A 20473-nucleotide genomic window follows, 5' to 3' on the forward strand; every position below is an offset into this window, starting at 1 on the left:
ATTTCTAAACAACCACGAAATATTGGAAGAAGGAAAATTTCCTAGTAGCAGAAGTCACAGATACATATGCTGGCCTGGAATATTTTCTCCATTAGAAAAGCCTCCCTGTGATCTGAAAAAAACCCATTCATTTTTAATTAGAAGATGAAACATGGTTTGCATAACTGTAAAAATTACTTTACAGCAAGTTATTGTGCTTATTACAACCCCATAAAAAATTAGCCCTAACCATAAAACCCTCTGTGATTCCATATGTCTCCTCGGATTTACTGCTGATCCCACTAATGTCACAAGCATCTCAGCTGCGTTTTCTTCGCCTCCTCTTTGCTGTCTCCCACTCCTTCATGTTTCCGTGGATTTTCCCCGTTTTCTTACACCAAAAAGGATCTAAGTGCCTTTGACCAGAGGCTTTTCCCACAGCACAACTGAGACAGCATCAGCTCCTGATCAGGCAGCCGGCGTGAGCTCAGTCAGAAGGAAAACCTCGCCATGGATTTTATTCGCCCTGAGAGGGCCCCCCTGGCTTTGCAAAAGGCTCAAGATTAAAACCCCGGGTTTCTCAGTCCAATTGGTTTAGTCAGCATTCAGCCCTCAGTTTTTGCCTGAAGCAGAAATGGGGGGGGAGGGGGGAGAAGAGGAACAGAAGACAATGCTAGTGAAAAATATCTGAACTATTTTAATACAATGCAAATTCTGTGAGCTGTGGGGAAACCGGGCAGTGCTGCTGTTGGCTGCCAGTTAACGTGCACTGACGGTGCTCTGCTGCACACATCTTCTGGGGTTCATAGGAAAGCCATGAGATAAAGTCTCATTTGCATAACAGCAGACAGCAGCTCGGCACCACTTTCCCTCTGATCTCACAGCTGTGGAGAAGTTTTAGTTTGGAGGTGAAGGGAAGTTATCAGGGAGGAAGAGACTTCCCTTGCTTCCACAGTGCTGCCTGACCCCCTGCACGCTGAACCCGACATTTGGCTCCTTCAGCTTGTCCTCCCCTGGTGTCAGAGAGCAGCAGGAACCCTCTGGTATGAACAGTCTGAGGCTGAGACTGGTCTGAACAGAGCGGAGGTGGCGGAGGGGACATCGCTGGGCAGCCGGACCGCGGCCACACACCGGGGCACTGTAGAGGGGCAGCTGCACGTCCTCCTCAGAAGGACCCCACAGTGACAGAGCTGCTAACACACCCCACCAGGATGACTCCAGCTTGAAGCTTTTCAGCTTTTCCCTGGCGTGGCTGGAGCAGCATCCTTGGTCTGCCTCAAAAAATCCTCCTTTCAGCTCGGGACCCACAGACTCGCGTACGCCGGGCCCAAGCGGGGCTGTGCTCTAACTCTCCCCACCTTGGTTTTGATGAGCCTGGTTCAAAGCCTCTTTCAAAAGCAGATACACACATGCCACACCCAGGTAAGGCTGCTAACATTAGGCAAGAAACCAGCAGACATTTAAATATAGAACAGCCAGGCTTGGTGAGAGGGAAGAGCTCTGCCAGCGCACCTCGGCTTCTTGATCAGCAAGCTCTTAATGCTCAATATTGCACAGAACAAAAGAGCACAGGCAATCCTTTTGTTTGGAAGGAAAAATATCCCTGTAAAAAGAAGGATGGTGTGCTAGTCCTGTGTTGTGTTGTTTTAAATTTGCAGCGGAAAAATAAAAAAAAAATCTTCCACGGCCCAAGATTTTAAAAACCTGGACAAGATTTCTGCCAAGTTTAGATGCCCACTGACATGATGGTCTCTCCAGGAGAGATGAACATCGACTCCCTCAAGACCAGATCCTCCTATACATGTCAAGATGGGCACACACTGGTGATAGGCAGAAGCTAAAGTGGGTACCTTCTTAACACAACTAATCCAACAACATTTAAACCCTGGCTCTCCTGAGGATAAAGCCCCAGTTTTACAGCCTGTAGATGACCTGAGTTCCTTAAAACCAACAGAGGATACAAGCCTTTCTGCGCCTGAAAGAGGCATTACCCTCACTCTCTCTTTCACTCAGGAGAAAGCCTTGCACTGTTAAATAAGAAACAAGAGGCCTTCCCTTTGCCCATGGCTCGTAATCTGCAGTACTTGCCACAGCTTTAGGCAGCTCTCAGTGCAGGCACACGGTGCCCACTTGACCTGACACCACACAACAGCCCTGCCAGTGCTCCCAAGGCATTTTGGAGGCACGTGCCACCAAAGAGCAGAGACAGCCCAGGAACCCCTGCACATGGAAAAGGCAACCCAGGGCAGGAAAACACAGCTAGGTCTGAATCCATGCAAAGCAGGGACAGGATGACTGGCGGGCACCCATTCCAGAACAGGCAGTGGGACAGTTGTTTAAGTTGTTTGGATGAAAGGTACAGATGTCTGGTTCAATGACACTTCTGGCCAGAGTTATATTTGTCCTGTCCAAATTAAAAGTAACAAACTCTTGCTCCATCTCAGTTAGGAAAATCCTCTGGTTTGAGGACCAGCAGCCCCTGTGCCTGGAAGGCTCCCCCCTCCCAGCCAGCCTGGTGCGTGACCTGCTCCCCATTCACATCTGCCTCCACAGCCCCCTCCCCAGAAGCAGGACCTGGAAAAGCTGTCAGAACACCACCACAAAAAGGCTCTGGGACTGTGTTCTGTCACCTTGATTCACACCAAGGAGTGTCTTACTCCCTGCTGCTTCCTGTGAGGCTGCTGGCCAAATGAAGTCCAACTGGCACAAAGGTTGCCCAGTCTATCCTTTAATTACCACCACTGCCCATCCAGACCTCAGGTGCAACTTTGGGTCAAATAAACAACATGATATTTGAGCAGAAACTCAATCTCCTTTGTGACCAGCACAGTTTCAGTGCACTGCTGCCATTCAACAACTAATTCTTGACGCTGACATGAAACCACAAATGAAGAGGTGAGAAGGACAGAAGATGTGGTATTTTATATGGTTCATTTCTCTCAAAACTGAACTACCTTTAACAAACGTGTCTGTAATCCACTGGTACTTTTCTTCCTACACTTGTACTGCCATACAATTATAAAACCTTATAAGTGACACTTGCCAAGCTGTGACCCAGGAGATGACATTTCATTTTCAAAAATGACTTGAGAATTTAATTCCTAACAACTTAGAGACTCATGTTCATCTTTTAAGAGCGTCACCAAGACGGTCATTAAGATGCTTTCTGAATATCTGGGCTAATTCCCGTTCACAACAAAATGTTTGTATGGGTTTTCTTGTAGAACAGCCATAAAATTCAAATGTATAAACACAATAAAGGAAACAAGCAGGGCTTGTCCAAAGTGCAGGTGCTTGCGTGGGCACATACACATATAGAGAGTAAATATTTTTTGTAATAATGGGAGCAAATTGAGTAGACTTTGTCATATCTGTATCAACAACCAGCAACATGGTTACGCGGATAAAAACAATGTGTTTTAATAGCCGTGTGTAATTTTTAAAAAAAGAGCAAACTAAAATAAAACCAAAATAAACCTTGAATGAGAGTATCTAGATAGACACAAAGTCACATTTGCAGCCGGGCAAACACGAAGCAAGTGAAACAAGTCTCCGTGTGCCAGGAGGAAGGCTGAGCCATCTGCAGGGAAGGCTCTTTGCCGTCAGCCTTTGGAGAAAGGTCGACAGCGACGGGGGGAAAGCGCCGCTCCCGCTTCCACCTGCACGGGGCTGGGATGGGAGCCAGGCATTCCAGCCTGGGAGCCAGGCATTCCAGCCTGGGAGCCGGCAGAGCGGACAGCGAGCGGACACCGGCACGGGAGGGCGGCCCGTGGAGCGAGCCCTTACCTGTTCCAGGTAGCGTTGGAGCAGGCCCGGCGCTGCTGGGTCCCCCGCTCATCCAAGGCTGCCTGCTCTCTCTTGCCCAGATCACTGAGGCTGGGCGAACTCATGAACTTCAACCTGCGAAGAGTCCTCATGGTCAAATGTGTGTTCGCGCGTGGCTACAGATACACCATCCTGCTCACACACACGCGCGCGCGGCGGGCGCGGGGCAGCTCCCTCCGTCCGCTGTGCAAAAAAGGAACTTAAAAAAAAAAAGAAGAGAGAACCAGTCTCTACGGAGCACACCTTCTCTGCCAGCAAGAAAACAAACCTTTAATCAGATCAACTCTGACGTCATCAACCGTGGTTAATAATTTTCTCCAGTCCTTTTTCAAAAAAAAAAAAAATAAATAAAAAGTCCAACTTTTCTGGCGGCTGCTGCTGCCGCTGCAGCGCTTTGAAGGGGCCCCTCGGTGCCCCGGGTGCGAGGGCTTCCCCTCCCCCTGTGCCCGGGCACCACGTCCCGGGAATGTCGCTCAGCGCCGCGGTGCTGTGCTCCACCTGTCATGGGAACTGCTCGGCTCCTCCAGCAGCTTTGGGGGCATCAGGGCATTTCCCAGTCTCTCTCCCCCCCTCTCTCTCTCTCTCTCTCTGCACTCATAAATGGAAATGAAACTGGAGGGCAACGGACAGGAAAAAAAACCAACAAAAAACCAAAACAAAAAAGCAAAGCAACCAAACCCCAAGCAACCAATACTGACGCACTGAGACTTTATTGGGAAGTTTCATAACTGGCTGTGCCCTGCCACGTTACGACACTGCACACACGCTCACACAGACACATCCACACCCTCCCTTCACCCCACACACTCAGCTCCCTCCCAGGCTGCTCCTCCTCACGGTGCCACAGAGCCACAGGACGGCAGAGGATTCACAAGCAACGCGACTGCGCAGTGAAAGTGCTGGCTTGGGGTTGAGCATTTTGAGGAATATCTGGCGGTGCACAGAAGAGCCAGATGCTTTGTCTTTCTCTGCCTTTTAATTGAGATAACAGCTGCACAACTCAGGGCATACTTCGCTTCTACAAAAGCCCCAGGTGTCTTATCTTCAAAGGAAAAATCTCCTTTCTCTCCCTGACTGCAGCAGTCAGCTGAAGGATAGCCTCCAGCCTGTGCTCAGCTCGCTGTCACTCACTGGCAGTTCTGGTTTAAATTCAGGAGTGCCTGGCTCATCTGCTGGGAAGTAACGTAACAAAACAGTGATTAGCTTTCTCAGAAAAGGAATTGTTTGCAATAGACTGAGCCAGAGTGTAAGAACTGCTCTCTGTTGCTACGGCATTGGTCTGCAAATAGTCTGGTAAAAGCCACGAAGGCTCCTTGCAGAGTAACCTCCCACTCACTGCAAAGGGGCTGCAATATAGAACTTATCCTTTCTTTTTCTTTTTTCTTCCTGCTTTCTACTTACTCTTTTCATCTGTGATAACCTATTGTCTAGATTCAGGCTACAACTGCATTTTCTGGTGTCCAAATAATATGGCAAACCTTACACTGCAGGAGAGCTGAATTTCTCAGAGAGAGCTCTGCCTTATGTGCATCATTTACTGACATATTTAGTAAAAACCAATTTATCTCACTATTCACCCTAAGTCAGATAAGATGATTGCATATAAACATTCACTTCCAAAGTTTGTATTTGGTATTACCTCCATGTGAACCAGCTGCAGAACTACCTAAGGAAATCAATCCATTTTTACCTTGTGCTGGTTTTAGCAGTAGTGGTTTTATCCAGCTGCTTGGATTAGCGTTATACTGACTGCCCTTCCCACACCAAAATCCTCAGGTATAGCTCTCAAGTTTACAAACAAGCATCACAGTAGATCCACATAACATTTCACTTTGTAAGGGACCTGCAGCTCCTCATCTAAGCCATGGACAAAGACATTGCTATCCCTGGTCTCTTCCAGATGTTTAAACCCTTCAAACAAACAAACAAACAAACAGACAATTCACTCTGTACATGGCAGCAGAAGGAAAACAAACACAACAATATATGGTTGTATTCTAAGGAATGAGATGGCTTCTACAGCATACAAATCAGGGCCCAAGCACAGCTCCAGCAGAACACTGCCCTGTTCAAATCCAAGGAAGGGCACTCCATTTCTGGGGATAACACAGCCAGGGAGCACAGCTCGGGCTGAGCTCCTGCTGAGGTCTCAGATAAAACCTGTGTCTGCCCTGCTAAGTGAAATGACTAGTTAGATAAACTCGTGGCAACATAATGCCACCTAATTTCATTTTCCACCTAGCTCGGTTGCTTTTCTGCTTCTCACTTTCCATGATTTAACAGGCCTTGCAAAATGTCATTATACTGGATTAAACCCTGGGAATTTTTAACTCTTTGATCCTTGGCAGCACCAGAGACTTTACAAACTGTGGTGCCAGTATGTCAGCATCTACCTGGTAATGTTTCATCTGCTTTTTTTCCCTAAAATCCCCAAGTAGCTAATTGACTAAACGCAAGGAGCTGCTGTGTCAGCCTTGGATACGCCAGACAACGCTGCAAAAAGCAGTTCTTTGCTTCCTCATAAAATGCCGAATCCCAAGAGAAGAGGGGGGGAAAAAAAAAAGATCTCTTTCCTTCTGTATGGTGAAATATTACACCTATAGAAGTCAGTCTATTTTTATGCCACCCATCCATCTCAGTAACCAGGACTGGATTCAGAGCCTGTGCATGCAAGTACACGGGAGAGCCAGCATTCCAGCCGCCTGAAAAATTCCTGCTTGAGGTAACAGGCTTCCCTTCCTCTATACTTCTTTCTCCTTCCCGTGATTTCACCTGATCAAACGTTGATTTCTGATAAAATAACTCACTTCCAACACGTGTTACCTCCCCCCATAATTGCTGGGTGACACTTCACGTTTGCCTTGTGCTGTGTGTCCATGGCCACCCCTGACTGCCCAGCATCACCTGGGCCTGAGCAGCCCCTGGGAATGAAGGGAAAAGATGTGATCTGCACTTCAGCTTTAAGAGTGAAGAAGACAAAGGGCCAGTGACTTGCCCAGGCCACCCCATGATGTCCCAGGGTGTCTGCCTCCTGTTCCAGCACACTACGCCCAGTGGATGCTGCCAGGAGGGAGGGGAGGACTGGGGAGCCTTCCCGTAGGCTCAACACAAGCTTCTTAAACAGAACAACTGCACTCAGCTCAGTCAGAGAGCTGAGACTGGAAGCACTGTCACATCAAGTCACTGAAACCCAGCAAGCCCTACCCGGTGCTAATTCCACCATTTCCCTCGGCTCAAAGGTCAAGTGGCTTAATCAGAGCCACACAACCACCTCGGTGTGGAAGGCACATCCTAACTCCTGCTCCCTCCCTTTCCACTCCAACATCTCTCCTCATAAAACCAGGCCTGTCTCTACCAGACAGGTAGATTTGGGGGGCCCACGTCCCGTGGGGACTGCACGGCAAGTCCCGGAGCTGCCACGGTGCCGGGAATTTCTGCTCACCTGGACTTTCTACCTGGAGGCCTAAAACAATAGGTAGGCTGGGAGTCCAAGAGGATTTATGCTGTTATTAGGAGACAACATTAGCACACGAATCCAGGACCTTGCAGCGAGCATGGCTTTTAAAACAAGGGTGACTCCGCAGTCACCTCCTGGTCCGCCTGTAACATCTGCAATATTCTCCCTGGGAGCTGTGGTTTTGAGACCGTGTTGCAGTCCCTAGCAAATGAAAAAAAAAATCCAGGCACACCTCCTCAAGTACATATGTGCTTTAAAAAGAATGAGATTTGCTAAGAATACAAACAAACAAAAAAAAAGAAAAGAAAAAGAAGAGAACCCCCCCTACATTTTATTTACGTAATGCTATGCTAATTTTCACAGTATAACTGTATTGTCTCCTTACAAGTTTCTTTTTGACCATGATGAGGGGGGAAAAAGAACATTAAGAAATTCATAATATGTGAAATTTATAATAAAGCTGCCAGTGGTGTGACTGTGATAGGTCAAAGGTGTCTTGGGCCACACCACTCTGCTACTGCAGTGGCAGGTGAGCACTGCAGCGACATCCGTGCCAGGGGGAGGATAAAAACAGCAAGAGAATTTGCCATCTTGGCTTGCCATGTAAAAGAACTTGCCACGCAAAAGAACGACTCAATAAATAAAAATTTTAATTGGAAAAAAGAAGAAAAAAATGCCCCCTACTTCACTTCATGTCCCCATCTCTTTTGGAGAAGAGAGCAGAGCTCCCCATGGTGATGCTGAGTGAGCAAAGAACAGAAAGGTAAAAGCACATCCATGGCAGAAAGGAGTTAAAAACCTCCCTAGACAAATGCACTTTAGTTTTTCATGAAACACACCACCAAAGTGAGGGCATGCCTCGACACATGCCATAGCTCAGGAATTAGTCCTCTGACAAAACACTTCTTAAAGGCACAGCACGTCCTGCTGCACCAGCAGAGGAGGGGAAAGGCAGAAAGGAAGGAGATGGGACCATCAGGAAAAAATAAAGAGAGCCAGGGGGAAATGCAGTTGTAAACCTTATGACTCATCAATTCCTTTGCTGCAATATCCACATAAAGCTCCTTTATGGTCAGAAAACAAAGAATAAAGAGAGTAAAGAAAGTACAAAACCAAGCAGGCTCTATTGACACCCTTCCTCCTCCATCCCACTGACTCTCTGCAACCTCTGGAGATAAAGGCACTCTCAAGGACAGCTTCTGGCTGTTGTTTATTGAGGCTGGTCATAGGACAGCCTTGCTTTTGCCTGATTTTTGCCCTCTCCACAGCCAAGCACTGATCTGATTTATAAGAGGGGGCTTGGGCTTACTTACACATCTTCCCAACCTTTGGAACACCTCCTGTGTACTCCTGTACTTCTGCATCCTGTGACCAACCCTGCCAACATGACCACAGCTGCCCCCAAGCCTTTGGACAGAGTTGGGCTCTCTGCCCCTTCACCTGCATGAGGGACACACGTGGGGTTTGCCTTTTATGTTGTGGAAAAGAAATGCCCAAGACACCATCTCCTTCCTGAGCACACAGAAGGTGACACCCTCTAAGAAGAGCCCTTTGGCTACGGTAGAAAGAGATGTTCTGGCAGTTTTTAAATATAAAGGAAAAAGGAGAGGGAGATCAAAATGTTGGTACTAACACAGTGTTTGCAAACCACTCCTCAGCTGGCTCAGGTGAATCAAGGCTTCATGTTTGAATTGTGAGTTCTTCTTTACCCTTTTCTCTTGGTGTTTGTGCTCCAGGCAGCAAAACAGGGCCCTGAGCTCAGACTAAGTCCCCAGTCCCCAGCCTAATGTAGCACAGGTCATGAATCAACACTGCCTGCTCAAAGCATCCGTGAAATCCCACCCCTTTGTCAGCAGCAGTTTTGGTTTACAGAGCACAGCAACATAAGCAGTTCTTAAAATACACTAGACAGCTAAATCTTTTTTCCTTCCCCTTCAGGAGAAAGGCATTAAGAGAGAATTAGGATAGGAACAGGCCTGTTACACCACCATGTCAAAACATCAAGCTTTCCATCACACAGCAATTCCCCTGGCTGGCAGTATCATTCCTTCCTACCTCTTTATGGGTTCTGGGGATTAAAGCTAGTGCAGTGATCAGAATAAACATAATGGTCATGCTGGAGGAGGTGAGGACCAATGCTCTGGATTACAGGGCCTGTGGCATTATCACCTTCCATTCACAGCCCCCTCCAGGGGAGGAAGGAGGTGGATTTCTGAGCACCAGATGTGCCTGTTCCAGGTTTCACTGCTGCCCACTCACTGAACTCACAACCCATTGTGACCACTGCATATTCCAAAGCAAGTTCATGACTTTGCTGTTAAATGGAAGTCAAACCTTTAATTTTGATTTAGGAAGTAAAGCCTCAAGAGTTCTGATCAATAAGTAAATCAAACGTTTAAAATACTTTGTGCTCTTATTACAAGATCATGAGATAGTGGAAAATTAATCTTGCAAAGTAACTGAGCTCATAATGCACATGACTTTCTTCCCTTCCTGAGCTCTATGTGAATTCTTTCCTAAATTGCCTATCTTGCATAATTTTAATTGGATCCTGGAACACCCTGACCTTGATGCAGCCGCTACAGTATCTCAGTGCTGTCTTCTACAGTTATATATGGTACAGTGCCTTCCAAACCCGTGAACCCTGAGAGATCACAAGTGTGTGCTGCACAGGGCTGGTTTTCTCCTACCCAAACATTTTCTGATTCAAGGTCTTCCAAGAAGGCTCTGATTGCTTTGGAAGGTCACCAAGACAAAGAACCCACTTCAGTAACTAGCTGAGTTTCTAATCAGCTGCACTGGTGGCTAGCTGGTAGTTCTGAGTGATAATCCTGGCTTTGCTCTGGAAGATGGGATATCACTTGTGTGATGTTGTCCCTCAGAATCTGAGCATGGCTGGAAACACAAACCACACCTTGAGACTGCTGCCACCTCCTGTGCCTAAGTCAGGAAGGTCACTTCAGACCTGAGCAAGGCAAGAGACAGCTCTGCACACTTGGGGGATCTCTGGTGGCACTACACTGCTGTTACTCAAAGGGTACTACAGCTCTCCTGAAGTCCTACAAAAGCCTTGCCTTCGATACAAATGGATTCTTACAGAAAATTTATCCTTCTCCCTTTGCATCACAAGGAATGCAAAATTCACCGGAAAGACTTAAAAGGTAATCCAAAATTGCAACAACTCGCCATGCACTTTGGCTCTGCAGCATTCAGCACGGTGGAGCCTTTCATTAGGAACATAAAAATGGGGCCTTTTTGCCATCTTTCATCCAAACATGCTGAGACAGTCCCTGCAGACTGAGACATGGGGCAGTGGGAACAGCAAGAGTAAAAAAAGGCTTCTTTGCACACATTATTTTACACTTGTACCTATAAATCCCCATTTCACTGGGTCAGCAGGCCCAGTACTACGACCTCTCAGCATGTATCACATCCTGAGTGTTTTCTCAGGGTGCTCTGTGAAATAACTTATCTCAAAAGGCAGAGTGATGGAATTTTTTAAACTCCGCACCAGGGTTTGGAAAATCTCCTTCCACTCTCACTCCAGCTCTTAAGCCTGTCTCAGTCTTCAATCAAACATCCCTGTTTGAGTTATCACCATGAAGGAATGCCTCATTATCAACGAGGTAAGACAAATTCCATTACATTTCCATCAGGAAAACACTCTTTTCCCCACAAGGCAGCAACAACTAGATAACTAGTCAAGGTACTCCCTAAAACCAGCATTAACACCAACCTCCTCAAGGCACTGAGGGATGCAGGACAAGAACAGAGCATCATTCAGAAAGCACCTTCACCAGCTTTATGGTGTCTTCCCTGTCTCTCCTTCCTGCCAAGTCCTGCTGCTCCAGCTCTTGTGTCCACCAGGCTTCATTTAATCATTTCAAATGATCTGTTCTCCAAACTCAGGCTATAGTGATTTTCCACTGCAAAACAGTTCAAGCTCTCTAAATCTACAGAAAACTTAAAACTTTTTTTTTTTTGGTCCCCCTCAGAAAACCATAAAGGTTTGAGGCTTCCTGGCACCAGGAGCTGTGAGCCACGCAGGGTCTTTCAGGTTGGCTGCTCCAGGGCCAGATTGAGCTCCCACACTCCAGAACAGAAAGGCTGAAGGACTCAAACCCTGAGCAAGGCTCCCAGATGCCCTGCTGAGATCCTGGTACCAAAAGCCATGTTTCTAGGATGCACAGCTCCTTCACACAGAAAGCCCCATAGGCCAGATAGTCAGTCAGGCTTGGATCCAGCACTTGTGTGAACTGTTTCCTTCCTTCCACATTCTGTTTTGGGAATGTCATCGGAAAAATAAATAAACTGAAAACCTCTCATGAGTGGAGAAGTGGTGAGCTCCACACTCAAATCTGTCTCTCAAGTCCTTTTGAGATACTTTAGTCTTTACAAATATGTTCACACCAAACTCCACAACTCAGCGTTTTCCCAGTGACTGGAGGATCACAGGAGGGTGGACAAAGCTCGGCCCCAGGAGAAACTGCAGCCTTTGCTCACCCTGACTCTTAAAAAAATCTGCCAAACCCGCTTGTGTCAGCCTATATTATTTTACATTTTATTTCAGGCCCCTCTGAGCCACGTGCCGGGTTTGGGTGTGATGATACCTGAGGTGCTGAGGCCACTTGGGAGGGCTGGGCTGGGGCTGTGTCCCCATCTCTCAGATGCATGGGGAGGGAGCCCTGGAAAACAGCCATGTACAACACAGAAACCCCCACAATAAAACCTGAACCTTAACAGCTGTGAGCACCTGCTCCCGGGCACGATGCTTTTAACAAGATTTTAACTTTTTAACCGAGCCCCTCCCAGGGTTAAACAGCTTCACTCCCACAAACATTTATAAATCGACCTCTGCTCTGTCACCTGTGGGGTTTTTTTATAAAAGGTGTCTGCCTTTGGGCTTTCCAGCTGGTATGAAAGGGGCAGTGGCTGCAGGGCAAACACGCCAGGCAGGACACATCCCTGGCACCCTCTTCCCTCAGGGAGCTTGGGGGAGCCATCCCCGGGTTAGAGGGGACAAAGCTGAGGCCAGCACCCCTCCTGGGTGGGAGGTGCTTCCCACAGGGCACTCTGTGACCCTGGCAAACAATTAGAACCTCCTCACCTCACACTTCTGCTCTGTTCTCCACAGGGCTCCCCCACCCTGCTCCTGGCACATACCTGAGCAGTGGCACTGCAAGTCTTCCAGCTTTGCTGCATCCTTAAAGCTTCAGCCCCTGCTGGGATATTTTAGCACTTGCAAATTGGAGGGGCATCAGTCAAAAGATGGAAAAGGAAATAAAAAAAAAAAGGATCTCCCTTTCCCCCCCCCTCAGTCTCGGAAAGGTCAGACTTGGAATTAATTTTATCCTGTGTAATGTTTTGGCTTGGTTCGTATTTATTCCAAGTGAGTTCACCCATTTCTACTGCAGAAATAAAAGGTCATGAAACCAGTGAATTCTCTTTCTCCTAAAAGGGGTGAATCCCTTCTAGGGAGTGAATCACCAGTGAAGTGTAGGGAAAGAAAAGAAAATGCAAAAATATCTTCTGTGGGACTGTAATCACAGCTGGGTGCAATTACAAAATGCACAAGGGGACTTTGGATGCCATTTGTTTGCATCAATTTTTAAGCCATCTGTTTAATTTGATTGATGAACACAGGGAAAAAAGTAAACCAAACCATTTATCTTCTTGCTAAAACCAAAAAAAAATAAATAAATAAGGCAGTTCCTTTCTGCAATATTTGCCTGTGCAGCAATAGGAGCCAGCACAAATATTTGACCAGACCAAAGGGAGGAGGACAGGGCAGGGACTTGAATCACTTTTTCATAAGATAAATCTAAAATGATCCTGGCCCTCAGCTAATACTCCACATGTTAAACAGGAGATATGTGTGTGCACATATGTGCAAGTCATTATGTTGGTTTTATGAGTCATCTGTTATGGAGATTGGTTCCAACAGAAAGTTTGGGCTCCAGAGCTGAACTCTCTGAGGAAGGACAGTATCCAGAACTGAACTTTTGACTCAGACTGGCATAAATATAAATGGCTTCTGAATCCAGGTTTTTGGTTCATTGACTCCATTTGGGTTTCCTTGGTTTGTTTAGTGCAAGAATTCCAGCGTGTCACAAGAAACGTAAACGCACCCAAACTTATTCTGCTGGAACAGAATGAAAAGTTTCAGTGTTGGTTTGTAGTGCATTGTTTTCAATCTGATGCTTTCAACAAAAAAAAATCTTCTTGGTTCACGTGTCTTGAAGCATTCTTTTTAAAGGCTTCCCAACTCTACTGTTGGTACCCAGTAGTGTTAAAAAAAATCCCAAACCAAAACAACAAACTAACAAAGCATAGGAGCCTTAATTTTTAAAGGCTGAATCCTTAATAGTGTAAAACTGTCCCTCCCTATGAGAGACTAAACCTTTGTAGTCAAAACCAAAGGCATCCAACATTATTAGATACTTTGTTAAGTCCTAGTTAAGAGGTTTAATGAAAATGTGATCAGGACCCACTTGCATGTCACACTTTTCTTAGACCTTTATTAAAAAATGCTACCTGGTTATCAATGCTAGGTGTTGAAACATGGATTTTTGTATATTTTAGTGAGAAAAAGATACTGTAAAAATTTCAGATTCTTGGCATGTTTGTAGACAGAACTTTAAGACTACAAGTTGCTTATTTTAAAAAGGTCAATCAGTGCATAAACTGAATTTCCCATTTCAGTTCAAATGCAGAACCCAAATTCTAAAGACATTAAAAAATCCCAACCAATTTTCAAGCCCACATTATGATTCTTTTTTTTTTTGGTGCCAGGCACATGACCTTTTAAGGCCTTATTCTGGTAATCCTCATTATTTAACTTCTGGGAGATTATTCTGGCCTCAATGAGGTGACCTGTTCTCCTCTGCTCAGCTCTATGACAGTTATTTGGGTTGCATTTGCGTGGAGTTGGGGAAGAAAGAGGAATGAAAGCTCCTATTTTCACCCTCACTTAGCCAAGTTAAATGTAATAAACGTAAGTCTTCAGCTGTTATACTGAGTTATTTTATATAATGTTAGATAAGTAGATGTACAGATAAAATATTTACGCTTTTATCTACACTTCACTACTGCCTGTGTTTTAGTGAGATGGCAAGTAAGTAACTGGAATAAAAGTGGAAATAATATTTGAAATAATTCCTTCCTTTTGATTAAATTCCCTGCAAGAGCTGTGAAGAGAGTCAGTCACTGCAGTGACAGCAGTGCAGTGACCTGGGAGGTCAGAACTCAAAGGTTCAATTAAGACACTCCCGTGATAAAGTTCGGCCACTCCAGTTTGTTCTTCTATTTTTTTTAAGCTCATTTAGCACTAAGTACTGGGAAATGAGGTGATGGACATCAGAAGTGGGTCTCAAAAGTAGAGGTGTACAGAAAAAACCACTTCTCACTGCTGGAGAAAACCGAGCAGGTCCAGGGTGCACTTCAGCACATCCCGGGAAGGATATTTCATCCTGGGCGAGGAAAGTCACACTGGGATGTGCCTGTTCTCTCCACTGACTATAGAGAGAACATAATGTGAGCAGCTCAGATACGGATATGGCATCCCAAGCTGTAAACGTCTAAAATTAGCTAAGAAGAATGTCATCCCCAGCCTCTTATTGCCTGATTGATCATTACACAAGTGTAAATAATCTGGCATCCAACTAATGAATGTTTCATTTCCTCCAGCACATGCCCTGACCCTCAATGAAGAAATCTTTGAGAGCTATCTTTGGTTTAGAGGCTCAGCTGGTATTTCAAGTTGGGAAGTATTAAATCAGTATTTCTAGAAGAATCTGCTGCTGACCAAAGGCACTGAGGGATTGAGGGAAAAGGATAAAGTTTGCAGCCTGCATGGGACAGCCTGGCCAGGGAGTCAGCTGAAGTGTTAGGGGAGAGCTGAGCTGAGAGTTAACACCCCCCAGCAGTGAACAAGAAGAATTAAACAATAAATAAAAATACTGCCAGGTTCTCCTCTTTGTATTTGGAGGAGAAGAAAAAAAGGGAGCAAACGAAGGGTTACAACTTTGCCAGGAACTTCTCAAAATACTAATTATGAAAAGCATGAGTGCTTATCCCCTGTGACCCAGCAAACATTGCTAACCTCTTTTATTATCTCAACACTCTCCTACTGACTTCTGTCCCCTTGTGAGGAAGGCAAACCTATTATTTTGCTGCTTCTGATTAGGCTCCTGCCATTCCAAGGGTTCTGTATGTGCTTCATTTGAAACCTGTGACATTTCCATGGAACAATACAGGGCTCATCCAGAAAGTAAAACCTCTACACATCTGTCTACAGAGTCCATGGCCTGCAGATGTAAATGGATGACACCTTCAATACCTGTTTTCTATGGTCTCTGTTACGGTAGGGCCAGACTCCTAAGACCTTTAAATTACACCACACCACAATAAAGAGCAAATAGTACTTGTGGGTTTATGCTCACTGTTGGAATATAAAATTTTAATACAATCAAGCTGTAAGCATCACTTAAGGTTTACTATATTGCCAGCAAGTTATGGCTTTAGCAATGAAAAAACCCCAAGCGATTATAAAATGCTGGGTTTGCAGCAGGCAGGCAGGGTTTTTTTCAGAAGGAATTGGTATTTCCAGGCAGCACACACTCTGTCAGGGTGGTGGTAAGCTGCTCAAGGGATGATATTTGATTATGACTCCTTGCATGGTGGGAAGTCTGACTGTCCATCACGGTACAGTTACAGATTACACAATAATCTATAAACAGTTTACAGTGGGATGGTTTGCAAACGCTCTGCTAAAAACAGAAGGTTTACATGTGTGTCCTCTGTTTACTCTGCGGGGCAGTTATTTAGAAAACCGAGAGTGAAAAGTTTAACAAGGAACAAAACAAAGATGGATTGTTCACAGTGAGCTTTCCGAAATATTTCAGCGAAGCATTAAAGCAGCTTTTAGCTCTGCTGGCAGGGGCTGAACCCTCCCAGGAGCTGTATTTGGAGTTGCTGCTGACAGAACTCATGTTTGGGAACAGATTAGTTGGTAGACTGGTAACTTAGTTAACAGCAGATGTGGGTGTTTGTCTTAGAGAGGGTTGTTAAGTTCAGGAGCAGAAATTTTTGGGGCATACTTGAAATAATGCGGGTTGGGAGATTTCCTGCCTGGATTATTCTTCCCTCACCTCTTCCAGAGGAATAAGGAGAACAGCAATGCCCATACTCATATTCTTGATGACCTGGGACTATCGAGTTCCCCCTGTGCAATGCCCCCTCTCTGCTACTGATGATACCCTTAACCCACCTGCCAGGGAAGGCAGAGCAGCAGCAGCTGAACAACACCCTGGAAACCCTCAGGGGAAAAAAAAGTGCAGCTCAAGTCAAAATGAGTTCTCTCCTTTTCCTCTCACTTTGAAACATCTGTGCCCAGGTCACAGAACAAGCTCAGTTCTGCTGTAGGTCCCAGCCTTGCTCACGTCCCTGGAAATGTCCAAGGCCAGGTTGGATGGGGCTCTGAGAAACCCGGGCTAGTGGAAGGTGTCTAGTGGCAGGGGGTTGGAACAAGATAATCTTTAAGGTCCCTTCCACCCCCAAATTATGACTCTGTGAGTGCCATGCAAGGCCCTGACAAACTGCAGGTTACAGGGGACCATTCACTCTTGAAGCCTGGGATGAGACCAACTAATGCTGTAGGAAAATCCAGCTACCACTGCAATAAAGTAGCACAGAACAGGAATTCCCATCATTTACCACTGGATATAGATTGGGCAGAAAGCATCCACTACCACCAAATAAATCAAACCAGAAGTCTGCAAGAGCCAACCTTTTGGAAAAGACCTCTTCCCTTAAAAAACACAGGGAAAAAAGCTGAAGCCATGGCAGAGATTAGATCCTGCAGCTTAGTAATAAAGTAAGTGTTTAACAGAGAATAAACCACTCAATACGTTCAGAAAGAAAATTCTTTTGGAGGAGGAAACTGGCAACTGTTTTCTGAGATTTCTAAAAAAAATAACTACATGCAACAATGATGTTAAAATCAAAACAGAACAACATCAAAGACAGATTAGGCACATTTACTTTCCTTTCACATAAGTGCACTCGCACACCCCCATGCACACTCTCCTTTGATGACTACCAGCATTTACTGAAAGCCATTTCAAGAAATCCTTAAAAAGTTCCTCCTTCCCAAAAACCTTCAATCTCAAACGTGACTCCAGTTCCAGTGAGGAACATTAAGGAAATCTGGAGGGCCCTTCCAAGCCCCTCTGCAGAAACAGCTGCAGCTGGGGAAGACATTCCTCCTGCTGGGCTGCTCAGTGCCCCTTCTTGCCACACCCACGGACCCATCAACCATCCCCAGGTCATTGGAGAATCCCTCCCATGCTCCAGTGCACAGCCAGCCTTCATCTGTTCCTGCAGCACTCACTGGGATCTCGGGGAACAGCATCTGAACCCTCTCTGCAGCTCGAGGTCGCCGTGCTGGGTGACACCCAAGCTCTCCCATCACCCACCCTGGCCCTCCCCTTCAGGGCTTTTTTTCCCCCCAGGGACATGAAAGTTATTTAGAGGCTCCTGTCAGACAGCAGAAATTCGAGCAATTTTCTGTATGGCTTGCTCACAATCCTGATTCAGCTGTAAATAGACCCCCAGCTGAAAGTCCACGCACACCATGTTTTTAAGCTGTACCAGAGCTAGAGGGATGCAGGCTGACATGCACTGATGCTAAAAACCCCAGAGTGCTGCACTGTGATTCACATATTTCCCTGTGGCAGAAAATGCAGTGGGTTTGGGGGAAATTCTGGAGGAGAGGCATTAACCCTACTGAGTCCAACAAAACCCTGCAGGTGTCTGAAATCGGAAACGTTTCCCAGTTGCAAATAATGTCGCAGAAACATGAGCTTACCTGCTAAAGGGAGAAGAAAACGGGGTTGAATGGCAAAAAGGGAAGACTTTGCAGCAGGTTTCCGAGAGTCACATGGAAATTCTTGACAGGCGACACAAACTGGTTGAAAAAAATTCAGCCCCTTGCAAAAAAGGCAGCTCTGCAACAAGAGATTAAGAGAAAAGCAGCATTGCAAATATTGCTATTCTAGAATATGGTTCAAGAGTGCACTGATAACCCCCTAATGGCACACAGAGAAGTAAAATAAGCAGGATAATCAGTGCTGTTCCACCTCATCACTGACACAAATATTTCTTCTTGCACTTTTCCCCTTTGTTTTATTTCCTTCGGGGGGAGCAATTAACTGGCACCAACGCTGAGAGCTACACTTATCACTAAAGAGGGTAAGAGAGTTTCCAAGAGCACACACAGTGCAAGTGGTTCTGTGTTCCAGCACTAAGGGGGTGACATGAAGAGGTTGGAAATATGCTGCACGATCTGCTGTGATCTGCTTTGGAGAGCAGCTGCCCTGGAAGGCCCACAAAAGTCTTAAATGCATCATCTGGAAATACTGGAAATTCTTTCTTTAGGGCTTCAAATTATGGCTGCAACGTCACTGCCTGCCCTGCTCTGGTCTTGAAGTGCCTCTCTAAGATGACTATTAACACAACAAAAACACCAGAGTGGGTAACTTGGTACAGCACAGAATTTAGAATTATGTGACTCGAATACAAACATCCTCATAATTTAAATATTTTTTTAAATCAATAAATATCAAACACTATTAGGAAAAAACCTCTATACACACACATACATATATACATACATATACACAGTGGTATTCACATGCATCCACACTCTGAGTACAGCTCTCCATGCCTTGCACTTTGCACAGTCATTAGTAACACACTGCTAAATTTAACTAGAAATGTAGAGCTGCCCTGCTTGGCTCAGTTCACCCTGAGCACAAACCACTCTTGCTTTTGTTTTGTGGCATTTCAGACCCACTTCCCAAGGATGTCACTGCTTGAGTGCAAAAATATGTATTTTAAGGTTAATCTTTGCTGTGCTTGAGAGAACTGAATAATCCCCTTATACTCCCACCTTTTGTCTGAGCTTCACTCTGTTACCACTCATTTTAGGGTGTTGCTTTGAGGCAGAGCTGTGTGGAGCAGGTTTTTTTGCCTGCAGCGTGTTCGGGAGCTCAGCCGTGAGCAGAAATCACCCCCAGCCTGCAGGATGCAGAGCCACCAACTGCTGCTTTGGGCACCTGGGGGCAAGGCAGGGAAAGCAACCTCTCAGTGGCACCTGGGAGGTGCCACATGGACGGATTTGAGATGAGGGATGTCAATGAAAGCACAAGATGTGAGCGTGGCACGCTGGGTGCGGACACACCAGGCCAACAAAAACTCCTGTGGACACAGCTGGATGTGGCACCAGCACATGGAAAACTGCCTTAAGCAAACAAGCTCTATCAGGGTAGAGCTTTCTTGATAGAGCTGGGTTTATACTGGCAGTGCCTGGCAACTCCCAGAGTGGTCAGGACACTGAGGGCTTCCAAAAGATCCACTGATCTCAGCTGGAAGTGGATCCTATCAAAGCACACACCCAAAATAACAGGTTTCCCTCTCTGGAGGCTTTCCAAACCCACCTGGACGAGTTCCTGTGTCACTGAATGTTCTCCAGAGGTCCCTTCCAACCCCAATAATTCTGTGAGTCTTATAATCAGTTTTGGCTTTTTTTTCCCCCCTCCCTGGTTAAAAGGCAGACTGAACAAGACTCATCATTTTCTGCTCGAAAGTATATGAGAAATCCCACTGATTTTAGACAGATATTATGGACAGACAGTGCAATAATAGTTAATCAGTTCCCAGAAGATTGGATACCGATGGATATGGAAATACTGTTTTGCTTGGAGATTGTGCTTTGACATTTCTGTGCCAGCAGACAAAAAAAAAATCCTCCATTTTGCCTATAACTTGTGATAATTTGATTAGTCAGGATAATAAAACTACATCACAGTGCTATTCTTCAGGATTTAAGGGGGTCATTTCAGAATGAAATTCCACTGCCTTTTTTACTTAAACCAACCTAACTTTGATGATCAAAGCTCGGCTATTTCACCAATGCAAGCACGAAGGATAAATCATAATTTTTTAAAAACTTGTGAATTACATTTATCTTGCTTTCATCTAATATCCTGTATATCTTAAACTATTTATAGGTTTGGGGGAATAAAAAAAAAAAGGAAAATGCCTGAAAAAACCAACCCATGATGCTGCTGTACACTGTAATTAAGCATATTCCTCACTCCTGCTGAGCAATCAGTGCGTTACTTTGGCAGATAAAGCAAATGAAGAATTCAT

General features: G+C 45.5%; 1 protein-coding gene across 5 annotated transcripts in view; it reads right to left on the reverse strand.

Moving 5' to 3' along the window:
- The window catches only part of PRR5 (proline rich 5), a 76970-nt gene that overhangs the window by 41146 nt on the left and 15351 nt on the right, over positions 1-20473 (reverse strand). Inside the window, exons 2-3 of one of the 5 annotated variants that reach the window (XM_064654068.1) lie at positions 18129-18267; positions 3766-3879 (exon numbers count right to left, since the gene is read on the reverse strand). The exons of 1 other annotated variant lie outside the window; for it this stretch is intronic. In XM_064654068.1, the coding sequence (XP_064510138.1) occupies positions 3766-3869 (104 nt within the window). In that variant the 5' untranslated portion in view covers positions 3870-3879; positions 18129-18267. Of the gene's footprint in view, positions 1-3765; positions 4004-4072; positions 4092-18128; positions 18268-20473 lie in introns of those variants that run through there. 3 more of the 5 variants (XM_064654067.1, XM_064654069.1, XM_064654070.1) reach the window with 3 other exon arrangements.

This window comes from Pseudopipra pipra, chromosome 5 (assembly GCF_036250125.1).
Source record: "Pseudopipra pipra isolate bDixPip1 chromosome 5, bDixPip1.hap1, whole genome shotgun sequence".
Lineage (NCBI taxonomy): Eukaryota > Metazoa > Chordata > Aves > Passeriformes > Pipridae > Pseudopipra > Pseudopipra pipra.